The 12,113-nt window shown below is 69.6% G+C and overlaps 1 protein-coding gene across 1 annotated transcript; it reads left to right on the plus strand.

Annotated features, from left to right (window-relative positions):
• Positions 1-2,584: 2,584 nt before the first annotated feature.
• CPLX1 (complexin 1) lies at positions 2,585-9,568 on the plus strand. The gene is made up of 2 exons (XM_057706735.1): positions 2,585-2,752; positions 9,371-9,568. The coding sequence occupies exons 1-2, from the start codon at positions 2,591-2,593 to the stop codon at positions 9,566-9,568; spliced, it is 360 nt and encodes a 119-aa protein (XP_057562718.1). The 5' UTR covers positions 2,585-2,590.
• Positions 9,569-12,113: the final 2,545 nt, after the last annotated feature.

The raw sequence follows: 12,113 nt of genomic DNA on the forward strand, positions 1-12,113 counted from the left end.
GCACTGAGGTCATCCCCAGAGGCTTTCTCTACGTGCGGAGGGGTGGGATCCGCCACCGCACCCCAGCGCTCCCCTCCGGCTCCTCACTGGGAAGCTGAGGCTCAGAGAAGGGCGAGGAGAGGGACGGGGTGGGCGGCGCGGCTGCAGGACCTCAGCCTCGGGTTTGGGAGGCCTGGGCCGGGCCTTGGGCGGGACGTGGGGCAGCTTGTCTGCAAACGTGGTGAAAGCGGCGGCGGTGGGGCTGCACGCGGGGCAGAGGGCGCAGGGGAGGGCCCCCAGCGTCGGGGCCGGTTTCGTGCTGGGGCACCCATGCTGTGGTGGGGTGACCGCGGGTCCCTGCCTCGGCCTAGGAGAGGCCATCCAGCCTCCCCGAGCCCCCTCCGTTTGCTGGGGTGGCTCCCCCCGGGCCTCCTCTGTCTCCTGTGTGTGTGGGGGGGACCAGCCCAGCGCTCCAGTGGGGGGCAGGGCCAGAGCCCCTGGTCTGGGGGGGGTGGGCTGCTGGTGTGCAGAGCTCAGCACACAGCTGGTGCTCCGCACATGCCTGTGTGATCACCAGGCCTAGAGACCACACAACACATTGGAGGAGCAGGTTTCGGGACCCAAACCACCAGGGCAGGGTGGCCCCTCCAGCCCCCACCCCGGTCTCCGTGCCCTTTCCCTCTCGGGAGAGAGATTGTAGACGAGACTGGTTCATCCACCTCTGCCGTAAGATGCCAGTATCTTCCGGGGGCGAAAGAGCTATCGGTCACTCTCACTTTAGCGTGAATGAGCTTATTCAAGGGGGCGGATTTGCGTGAAAGCCGCCCCCGGACGCTGTGGGTGGCCCCTTCCCCCGGGGGGGCTGGGAAGGTGGCAGCTGTGCGCGGGCTGGGGGCTTGTTCCTGCCGCCGCCGCCGCCTGCCGGGGATGACAGACCCGGGAGGCAGAGAGACGCTGGCCCCCCCGTCCAGGGAGCTGCGAGCACAGTGTGTCAGCAGCTCTGCGCGTGACCCAGTTTCCCTCGAGCCGCTGGCTCAGCACCTCCTTCGCGGTGTTGGCGGATGTGGGTGGAGACGGGCGTGAGGCTCCCGGCTCTTTCCCGGGGGCGTCTGGATCTGCGCCGTCGGCCAGGCCCTGTCCGGGCGGGCTCTCCATCCCCACGGTGACCGTGGTGGCCATGCCCCACGACCCGGTAGTCGTTTCGGCAGCTAGGAAGGCCCACGTGGTGCAGGCGTGGCCCGGCCTGACGGACGTCTGGTTTTCAGCCCAGAACACTCAAGCAGAAGTTGCCACCTTCCCACCAGACGGCCTCTCTGCCCTGGGGTGGCGGCGGGGGGGGGGGGGGGTCCCTCCCGAGGAGCCCGCAGACAGCATTGGCGCAGGTGTCCGCAGGGCGGGGAGTCTCTCCAGGTGGCGCAGCTGTGCAGCCTCAGAGCAGAGCAGGAGTCCCTGGCTCACCAAGGACACCACGTGGCTGCGTTGAGAGAGCCACGGGCAGGACGAGGCGGCCTGCGAGCCAGGGCGGGGTCGGGGGCACCTCTGCCCGCGGCTGGAGAGGCGGGCGGCGTCCGAGGCGTGGGCTCAGCCAGCCACAGGGCACGCTCGGGCGGGACCGTCACGGGCCGCCAGGAGGAGGCAGGACCCGCGGAGACCGGGGCGGGAGAGGCGGGGGCAGGAGCGCGGGCCCACGGCGGGGCCGCGGGGAGCGCGCAGGGGTGGAGAGGCGCGGGTGCCGGGCGCTCCTGCGGGACTGGCCGCTGGGCCCAGGGCGGCTGCCGACCACTGCGGCCCCTCCCCGGGACCCTGCGCCCGGGCGCAGCGGGGTGGGCACCGCGGGCCAGGGCCGCGCCCTGAGGCTGCAATTACACGTCTCTGTCCCGGGGACCCGGCCACGGAGGGCGTCCGGGGAGCTGTTTGCTGTCGCCTGTGAATCAGCAGCTCGTGAGGAAAGTGGCGGCTGGCGAGGCAGAGAAATTAGGGCCTTGGGGCCGCCACACGCGGCCGCCGGCGCTTCTGGGCCAGCGCCACCCAGCCCCGCACCCGACCAGGAGCCTGCCGGCCACCGGAGGCCGAGGCGCTAGAGGACACACACACACAACCACCCGCAGACACACAACCACACACACACAACCACACACACGACATACACACACAACCACACACACAACCAGACACACACAACCACAGACACACGACACACACACACACACAAGCACACACCACAGACACACACAACCACACACACACAGAACCACATACACACACACAACCACCCACGGACACACACAACTACCCACAGACACACAACCACACACACACATAGACACGCATAACCACACACACACACAGCCACCCACAGACACAACCACCTATAGACACACACAGTGCCCCCCAGGAGCCCCCCCCACACACACACAGATGTAACCACACGGACACACTGCCGCGCACACGCGCACAGCACCGAGGCCTGCGTGTGCAGCCGCAGCCCCTCACACACGCCACCTGAGGCCGCCGCCCAGAGGGACGGGAGAGCCGGGCGGGACCGGGGCGGGCAGGGAGAGGGCAGGCCGGCCTGACCCCCGCCTCCCTGTGCCCAGGGGCCACCAAGGACATGGGGAAGATGCTCGGGGGCGACGAGGAGAAGGACCCTGACGCCGCCAAGAAGGAGGAGGAGCGGCAGGAGGCGCTGCGGCAGGAGGAGGAGGAGCGCAAGGCCAAGTACGCCAGGATGGAGGCGGAGCGCGAGGCCCTGCGGCAGGGCATCCGCGACAAGGTGGGCGTGGGACGGGGGCAGCCCCGCGCTGCGTGCGCCCGTGACGGGGAGGGGGGGCTCCCGGCCCCTCCCCCCTTCGCGGGTCTGGAACAGAGCCGGGGGGCTGGTCCGACGGGAGGGGAGCGGGCAGGCCCGGTCACTGCACCCCAGCGTCCACGTCTGCCACGCGGGCTCCCGGGGCTGGGACTCACCCTGTGGGGCCCCAGGTCCTTCCCGCCCCTGACGGCAGGCACCGGGCCCCCTCCTCCCGGGCGCCCCCGACGGGGTGCTGGCTTCTGCAGGACCAGGCCTCCAGCCCGGCGCTTCCTGTTTCTGACCCCGGGGACTGCCCCAGAGGACCTGGCGGGAGGCCCACGCGGGGGTGGCCAGGGCAGGCCCGCAGGCAGCCCCTGGGCGGGTGAGGCGTCATGAAGCCCGGGGGACACACCTGCCCATCCCCGGTGGGCCTCGCCCGCCTGCGGGTAACGGCAGGGGCTGGGGAGCAAGTCTGCGAAGCCTGGCTGCGGGTGGCTGCAAGCTGGAGGCCACGCCCTCTTCCAGAACCATCTGGGCGACCTCCCCCTGCGCGTGGGGCAGTGAGCGCGTCGTCCCAGGTGGGAGAACCGAGGCCCAGAGCGGGGGCGGCCGTGCGAGGCTGAGTCGGCCGCTGGTCGCCGCTGGGCCCTGGGGGCGTGTCCATGCCCAGCCCCGGTCCGGCGCCTGGGTCTGAAGGGCCAGAGACGCCCGGAGGGGACAGGCCTGGGGCAGCGGCTCCGGCCTGGTCCAGGGCGGCCGGGCTGGGCACCGGGCAGCAGGGAGGTGCCTTCCCTGGGGGCCCACAGTGTCCCCAGACCACGCGGCCTCCCGAGGTCCACACCATCTACGGGCTCACCCGCCTCCTTTGGCCCCTCCATCAAAGGCACTTGCAGCCCAGTCCCGGGGTCCCGGGGCCCGGGTGGGGGCCTCAGTCTTGGTTCTGTCCTGCTCGTTACCCCGACACCCCCATCTCTGGGCCCTGAGGGGAGCGCTCCCAGACACGGGGGCTGAAACCCGTGGGCGGGGGGCCAGGTGGAGGGCAGTGGGGGGCTCCCGCGGGGACCTCCACAGTCCCCAGCCCTAGACCCGCCAAGATGCCCGGGCCGCCAGCGGGACGGCTCGGATCCCAGGACCCTGCCACCGGCCTGGGTCTCCTCAGCCTGGCGCAGGAGCTGAGGTGGGGGCCCAGGCAGGGCGCCTGCATGTCTCTGAGCCCACAAGGGGCCCCCACGTGGATGGGGGTGTGGGGCCGTGCTCCCTGATGTCCCACCGCTGGTCAACTGGACACCTTTCCTGGGACCTGCAGGACGCTCGAGTTGATTTTGCTGGACGGCGGCTCGCGCGCCCCCGCCCCCAGGAGCAGCCCTGCTGCCGCCCCGCGCGGAGGACTCGAGGCTCCTTGGGCTGTGTGGGGAGGAGCCAGGAGGTGCACGCCGTGGACCGGACCCCACTCAGGCTGTGCCGGGGGCGTCGGCGTGGCCACCGGGGGACAGGGGGCAGGGCGGGGGCAGTGAGGACAGGCAGGCAGAGACAGGGACAGAGGGAGAGCCGCCCAGGCAGTGTCTTCTGAGAGGGGAGGAACGGGGGGTAGCCGTGAGGGTGGGACAGAGACCGAGAGGTGGGGGGCAGGGAAGGGCGGGGACGTCCATTTGTCCGCTCCCCACCCGTGAGCAGCCGCCCTGCCAGCCACGCTTCGCCCCACGTGGACGCCGGGTGGGGAGTCCTGGGGGCTGAATTATTCGTCCGGCCCTCGAGTCCCCAGAGCAGGTCACAGCGTGTGGACAGGTCGGAGCCCCCTGGGGGTGTGGGGGCTGTGGGCATGGCCCCCCCAGCCTCCCGTGCCGGGAGGCAGGTGCCCCGTGAGCCCCTGCGCCGAGCCGCGGGCACAGGGCAGCGGCTCAGGTGTGCGTGCCGGTTGGGGTGGGGTGGGTGCGGGCGGTGCACGTTCCTGTTCGCGACAGGCTCCGCTCGTTCTGCCTTTAACAAGAAAGCCGCTTCTGTCCCCCCCCCAGGCCCCCCGTGGCCCCCACGTCTCCCAGGGCCCCAGCCCCGGGCGTGCCGTGATCTCCGCCCCATGGGCTCCCGCTGTCCCAGGGCCTTGGCACGCCTGCTCCTGTCTAGCGCTCCCCAGGCTCCTCCCTCCCCTCCCCCTCCCACTCCTTTCCTGGTTTATTTTGTTCTGAAACTGCCTTTATCTGACACACTCACGCTTTTTACGTCTTTCCTGTTCAGGGTCCACCCCCCACAGGGAGGGCCGCAGCCTGACTGCTTGCACGTGGCCCTTGGATGCTGAGGGAGGGAGGGACGGAGGGAGCGCGTGGGCATCCGCGTCTTCCCCAGGGACGCCTAGTGAGACTGAAGGGTCGCAGAGTGAGTCCCAGCGGAAGTGGAGCATGTGCCCCCGCCGCGAGGGCAGCCGAGGTCTGGCAGCCCCCTGGGAGGCGAAGAGCAGGGCCCCCCCCCCCCCGCCAGGGACAGGTGACGGAGCACGTGCTCCCCGGCCTCAGGACCCCAGCTTCCAGGGCGGCCGCACGGGAGGCTGCACCCCTCGGCAGAGCCCCAGGCCCTCCAGCCTCTGCCCTGGGGGCCCCCGAGCAAGGGTCCTGCTTCCACAGACCAGGCGAGCACCCCCCCACCCCCACCCCGGGGCCCGCGAGGGCCGGCCGAGCGCCTGGGCTCGCCCCTTGCTGAGCACAGCCAGCCTGTGCCCCGGCCCGCCCAGGGGGCACGCCGGTGTCTGCTGGACCCAGTTGCCAGGGCGGAGCCCAGAGCTGGGCCGCCACCCCACGCGCTGGCTGGGCTGCGGTTTCCTCGCCGGCCCTGCCAGAGCGCTTCTCCGGCTGTCGTGGGACCAGGCGGCGCTCGTGGGCCAGGGCCGGTTCCTGGAGGGCGGCCCGCGTGGAAGGTGTGGGGTGTTGGGGAGCATACAGACCCTCCTGGGGCTCCCCGGACACCACGGAGCTGCGTCTGCCGGCGGGGGCCTCTCCGGGCGACGGCGGAGCTGAATGAGGCGGTGGTCTCCGGTGCGGGCCGGGGGTGGTGAGCACCTCCACCCACGGGTCCTAGGAGCTCAGGACCGGGGGTGGGGGTGGGAGACGCGCTCTGGGTGCCGCCGCCCCAGCACCCCAGGGCCCCGGACTCAGCCCTCCCGGCTGCAGAATCGGGTCCAGCCCTAACCCTGCTGCGGGGCCCCCTGACGCGGCCAGCGCTCCGAGTGGGAGGGGGGGCTGCCCCGGAGGCGCAGGGTGCGGGCTCGAGCCCCACCCCCACGATCCTGCGCGGGGAGGGAGCTCAGCGCCTGGCACCTCCCGCCCACCAAGCCCTCTCCCCCGCAGCCCCGGTCTTGCCTGTGCGAGGTCCGCCCGACACCCGTGTCTGCGGAGCCCTCCTCCACCCGGCGTGCTCCGGCAACCCCCTCCTGCCCTCCTGCTCCCCGCAGGTGGGAACCCTGACCTTCGGGTGTGGCTCCCCCAGCGGCCCTCTCTGGACCCCGGACTCCAGGCCCATTTCCTCCAGCCCCGGCCTGGTGCCGTGTGCCCCCCCGGCCCAGCCCTCACGCGGCTGGTCAGAGGAGAGGGTGCCGACGAGCTGGGGTTCCGTCACGTGGAGGCCGAGGGGCCAGGCCGGGGTCACGCGTCCGTCGTAGGGGCACCCGGGCGACCTCGTCTCCACGGGGGACTTCGCATCGCAGGGGCTCGTGGGCGGCGCCTCCCTCCCCTGAAGCAGTCACGGTCACGCGGCTTTGTGCCGGTCCAGGTGGGAGGGGAGGGTGGCCCCCCTGCGTCATTTGCATATGCTTTTCCGAATTTGCATACCCACCTTCTGGTGTGCACACGCACCGCCAGGTTTGGTGCTTCCAGCCGCCCACGTTCCACAGCTTTGAGCCAGAACCACCCGCCAGCCAGCGCCGAGGTCGCGGGTCCCCGCCGACCCGGCGCCCACGTCCGCGGCGTGCGCTGAGGATCCCAGGTGTGGGCACCTTGCTGATTCTCGGCGTCACTGAGGCCCGCGCCGCCCGGGCTGCTGTGGGAGTGCGGTGGGCCCGCCGTCTCAGCGGTTGAGGAGGGTGCGGGCTTTTCCATCCGGCCCTCAGCCAGACCACATCAGAGCCAGGCTCTGGGAGGGACCCCGGAGCGGCAGGCGGCCCTCGGGTTTGCCCAGAGTGGCTCTAGCCGCGCACCGACGTTGAGCCTCCGAGGAGCGACGGGGCTGGGGCCTGGGGTCTCCTTCCTGGACCCCTGAGTGGAGGACCCTGACACAGGGAGGTCCCTCTGCTCGAGCACGTACCACGTTCCCACCCTCGCGTGCGTGTCCCGTTGTCACCGGCCTGTCCCACCAGCATCACACGCTGCCCTGAGCGTGGGCACCTCTGCGGTGAGTGTGTGTGTGGCTTTGGCCCGCACAGCCTCCTGCATCCAGCAGGTGCGCAGCCGTCCCGGGGCTGTGGGAGCCTGCTGGGCTCTGTGCCTCCGGCTGGAGGGCCGCTCTCTCTGGTCTGACCTAGTTTCTGGCGGTGTCTCTGCCGGCCCATGCTCTGCCCACCCCACACATCCCTCCCTCCCCTTCAGAGCCCTAGTGAGGTTGTCCCGGCGGGCGCGGTGACCCCGGAAGAGGGCCGTGCTCCTAGAGCCAGTCCACCCAAGTGGCTGCCGTCTGGCCGGGCGGTCGCACTCTGCCCTGGGCTGACCTGACGTCCGTGCTCAGTGGGGAGGCCCTCTGGGTGGCGTACCCTAACCCATGCACCCCCGGATCGAGACCCTTCCCGCACTCCCAGCTCTTGTTCAGGGTGCAGAGGGGGCTTCAGGCTGCCTAGGTCCCCTGCTGAAGAAGGGCAGATAAACCCCTCAGCCCTCCCTCTTCAGTGGCTGAGGAGTCCCAGGCTGTGCCTGGGTCGCTGGTGGGCCAGGAGCATGGCCTCCCCCTCTCGGACTCTGCTGAAGGGGGGTCTCGCCTGCCCCACGCCTGGAGCCACCCGCAGCCTCGAGGGGGGAGACGGGTGCAGAGAGTTCCCCCAGCAAGCTGGGGACGGGGGCACAGCCAGCCCTCCTCCAGTCTGGAAGCAGAGGGAAGGGTCTTCCTGGAGGGCCAGGGTGCGCCTCGCCCCTGCCCGCCGTCAGCACCAGGAGCAGAGCCCACTGCTTCTTCCAGGAGGGGCTGGAGAGGAGAGACGACCGGGCGTAGGGGATCCTCCGCGGGGCCAGCAAGCCTGCACTGTGTTCCCCGGGAGGGTTCTGTTGGTAATGGGCAATCGCTCACCGCTGACACCCGCACGCACACCTGGTTTACCCTCACCAATGCTTCTGCTCCCAGACGTTCCCTCATCTGAACCCAGGACGTCAGACCTGGCCAAGGAGCACTGCTCTCCCCAGCCTGGGCGGGCGCTGCCCTCTGCCCCACCAGGCCAGCCTAGTTCCCGCCAGCCCTAAGGCAGGAGCTGTTTCCCAGGTGTCCCGGCCTCGCCACCACAGGCCCGCCCGCCTCAGTGCTCTCTGTCTCTCCGGGAGGGCTGGTGGGGGTGTTGATCGGCCTGGGGGAGGTGGCTGTTAGTCTCCCAAGAATTTATTTTCTCAGTTCTGGAGGCTGGAAGTCGAAAGTCAAGGTGCTGGCAGGGCTGTGCCTTCTCTGAAAACTGCAGGGAGAGTCTCCTCGTCTCTGAGGCCTCCGGCAGTGCGCGGGTCCTTGGCTGTGGCAGTGTCGTTCCAAACCCTTTCCCCCTTTTCATTTTTACTCTTTGTGTCCTTATGTTTTTCTTACAGGGAAACTCTTTGGATTTAGGGCCCAGGAAGATCTCATCTCTATTCTTAGCTTAATTACATCTGCAAAGGCCCTATTTCCAAATAAGGTCACATTCTGAGGTTCCAGGTGATATGAATTTTGGGGAGACACCATTCAATCCATTGCCGAGGGGAGATTTGGGAAAGAGTTGGGGGCAGACATACACGCAGGAAACCAGAATTGGGGGGTGGGGCGCTTAGCGGAGCCCAGGAGTGTTGCTGAGGGCACACCTAGGTGGGGTTCCAGGACATCCACCTGGAAGTGACCGCTGGACACGGAGCATGCGGAGCGACCCTCCAGGGGCTGGGGGCTTGGTGGCGTCCGGGTATACTCGCCAAGCATGAGGATGTGGCCACGTGTCACCGGACCCAAGACTTGGGCTGCGTGGGGCCCGCCAGCCACAGAGCACTGGCTTGGCCACGGCTGCCGGCAGGCGTCCTGCGCCGCCTCCTGCCGCTCCGGACCACAGCCCAGGCCGGACTGAGGACGGTGCCCGCCTCCCCGGAAGGGGGGACCGCAGGAGGGTGGGGGCGGGGCAGGGTCACGGCCTCGGCGCCCTCCCCCCGCTCCCTCTCCCGCAGCCCCCCCTTCGGCGGCGTTCCCCAGTCCGGCCTTCCGCCGTCGCCCCCGCCTTCTCTGTAGGGTCTCCCCGCCCCTCCAGGCAGCCTCCCGGGTGGGGACCGCTCCGACCGCTGCCTCCCGCGGCCCCTCGGCCGATCCCGCCAGCGCAGGGAGGGTCCAGCCCGCCCGGGCCCGAGAGCGCCCCTCCCGGGGCTGGGACCGGGTCCGGCCCTGCCCTCCTGAGCCCGCCCGCCCTGTGCCCCGCAGTACGGCATCAAGAAGAAGGAGGAGCGCGAGGCCGAGGCCCAGGCCGCCATGGAGGCCAACTCGGAGGGCAGCCTGACGCGGCCCAAGAAGGCCATCCCGCCGGGCTGCGGGGACGAGCCGGAGGAGGAGGACGAGAGCATCCTGGACACGGTCATCAAGTACCTGCCGGGGCCGCTGCAGGACATATTCAAGAAGTAACGCCCCCGCAGCTGGACCGCAGCGCGCCCCCTCGCCCATCCCCGGTCCTGCCTCCGCGGAGGCCCCTGAAGGGATGTCGGGAGCAGAGCGCAGCCCCCCACCGCCCATAGAAGCCATAGTCCTAGGTCTGTCCGCCCCATGCCGCCCTCACGCCTTGGGAGCCTCCGCCCACCTCCCCCCCCACCCCACCGCCACCGCCACCGAGGGAGGGGCGCACGGCCCCTGCGGTCCCCGCTGCAGGCCCGGGGGACCAGCCTACGTGCTCCTCCGGCAGCGGGTGGGTTGGACCCTCCCCCAGAGCCTGGGAAGCCCCTTCTCGCTCCGCCCTTCACCGCCCACCCAGCAGGGCCCAGGGCCACGGAAAGGGCCCGCCCCTCGACCAGCCCTGCGCGGGTGGGCGCCTGTCGGGCCCGCACTCAGGAGCACAGCCATAGTAGGGGCGCGGTCGTGAGGCCGGGGTGGGGGCTCGGGGAGGCGAGCGGCTGGCGCCTGGGGGTCACCTTCCTCGGGGCCGGCCTGGACCCCCAAGCCCTTCCCCGCCCCGACGCCTGGGTCGCTGCCCTCCGCCGCTCTCCACCTGCGCCCCTGCCCTGCCTCATCTCCCTGTGTCTGTCCTTCCGCTCCCCCCCCGGCCCCCTCCTCCGGAAGGCTTAGCCTCTTAGGAATGCGGTGGCCGTTCTCCTCTCCACGACGGGAGACAAAGCAATAGGCTTAGGGGGACACTCTCAGACCCCCGTTCCTCACACACCCCTGTCGCTCAAGCTCCCCTCGGGGGCGTCCGCGGGCCCAGCGGAGCCCAGCCCGCTCCCCTCCCTGGTTGGCACCTCCTGTCCCCGCCAAGGCTGCTCCGGGAGCGGGGAGGGGGACGTCCTGCCCTCAGCCTCCGGACGGCCACACCCTCGCCCGGAACCGGGGAGAAGGCCCAGAGCCCTGGGGGCCGAGCGCTGGGCGCAGGCCGGAGTGTGTAGCGCAGAAGACCGCCCCTGCCCCCAGGCCCTGCAGACCCTCGAGGGGGGCGTCCCGGACAGGGAGCCCACCCGATTCTACGGAAACCACCGCGGGCCTCCCGGCGCTCCCGTTGCGTCCGCCCTTGTTTAATTTGCATCACAATATGTCGAATCTCAGGTAAATGAGGTCTTATGTATTTGAGGGGTTTTATCTTGACAGGAAGCCCGTCACCTCGGTCCCCGGGGCCCTTTCTGTCCACATCAAAAGTTTATCGTGTCCAGTGTCACGGGCAGGGGCGCGGCCCTCCCCAGCTCCTTAGAGAAGCCATAATGACTAGACGGCAATACTGACCACCGGCGCCCTCCGTCCCCCGCCGTCCGCGCTGCGCCCTGACCCCTCCCGGTTCCTCGTCTTTTTTAAATGCCTGTTTTCACACTTTAAAAAGCCAGCTCTGCGCAGACAGGGCATCGTCTCGTAGAAACCCTGCATCCCGTCCCCAACGCGGGGGGCGCCTAGCAGCCGAGCTTAATGTAGACCGTGGATGTCCTCTGTCCGTCTGTCCTGGCGCCTGAGCCTCCTCTGCATGTCGGGGGCCGCTGCGTGTGTGCTCTCCGGATGGAATCACAGCCAATAAACACCGCAGTGATGTCACGAGTGCGGCCATTCCCTCCGGAGTCCTGATTTCCTTGGGAGGCAATGGGGGTGGAGGGTGCCGCGGGGTCCTGGCAGGAGGACCAGACCCCGCCAGCATGTGCACCCTCTGGGCCCTGTGGAACGACCCCCACTGGCCCCCGCGTCCGGCCAGATGGGACCTTCCCCTTTCGCTGCCTGTGGGTGGGACCTGCTGGCTCTGAAGCCTGGCCCCGGGCACCCCGACCCCACCCCCAAAATGCTGCAGCCACTCATGTCCCCAGAAAGACCTTGTTTGACCTCCATTTCTGGGGGCCTCTCTCTAGGAAGGTGGGATCCGGGACCTTCCTCGAACTGCTGGCTGAGAATGCACAGGAGCCTTCCGACAAAACCTGCCCCGTCTCAGCGAACAGAAAGGCCACACTTTGTCCCCCTCCCAGCCCTCGCTGCTCCAGGCCCCCTCCTCTGTGAGCCATGCCCAGAACTCTGCCCTGCACCCAGGGCCCCTTTGCCTCTGCCTCAGAACGTGGACAGGAGCCTTTGTAGCCGGTTTTGGCTTTGGGATCTGCAAGCCACCGCCCCCAGCATGGCTGCTCTTAGGAGGGCACCCCAAACTGCCTCCACCGTCCGCCTCCCCTCCCCGCCCCCCCAGCCTGGCCTGGACTCACCTCAGTCCTGCACAAGCACCCGGATGTGCCGGTGACCTGGACAGCCTTGCCTCAGAACCCTGGGCAGCCCTTCCTCAGTACCTGGCGGGGCAGACGCTTAGGTGCTGGGTCTGGAGGCTCCAGGCAGAGGCACTCACTGGCTTCAGGCTTGCTGCGCCCCTGTGATGTGCAGAGCTCTGTTCTAGGCACCAGAGATAACCGAGCTCCCCTCCTCCTGGGATGGATTGTTCAGTGGCTGGAGGCAGCTGACACACACATAGGTCAGGTGGTGATTTCTTCTGTGGAGGAAACTGAGCAGC

Source organism: Hippopotamus amphibius, chromosome 13, assembly GCF_030028045.1.
Source record: "Hippopotamus amphibius kiboko isolate mHipAmp2 chromosome 13, mHipAmp2.hap2, whole genome shotgun sequence".
NCBI lineage: Eukaryota > Metazoa > Chordata > Mammalia > Artiodactyla > Hippopotamidae > Hippopotamus > Hippopotamus amphibius.

Bases quoted from the DNA above. Each gene is read 5' to 3' on its own strand.
- CPLX1 (XM_057706735.1), top strand. From the start codon at position 2,591: ATGGGGAAGATGCTCGGGGGCGACGAGGAGAAGGACCCTGACGCCGCC. The intron at 2,753-9,370 runs GTGGGCGTGGGA...TGTGCCCCGCAG, and splicing joins GGCAGGGCATCCGCGACAAG to TACGGCATCAAGAAGAAGGA.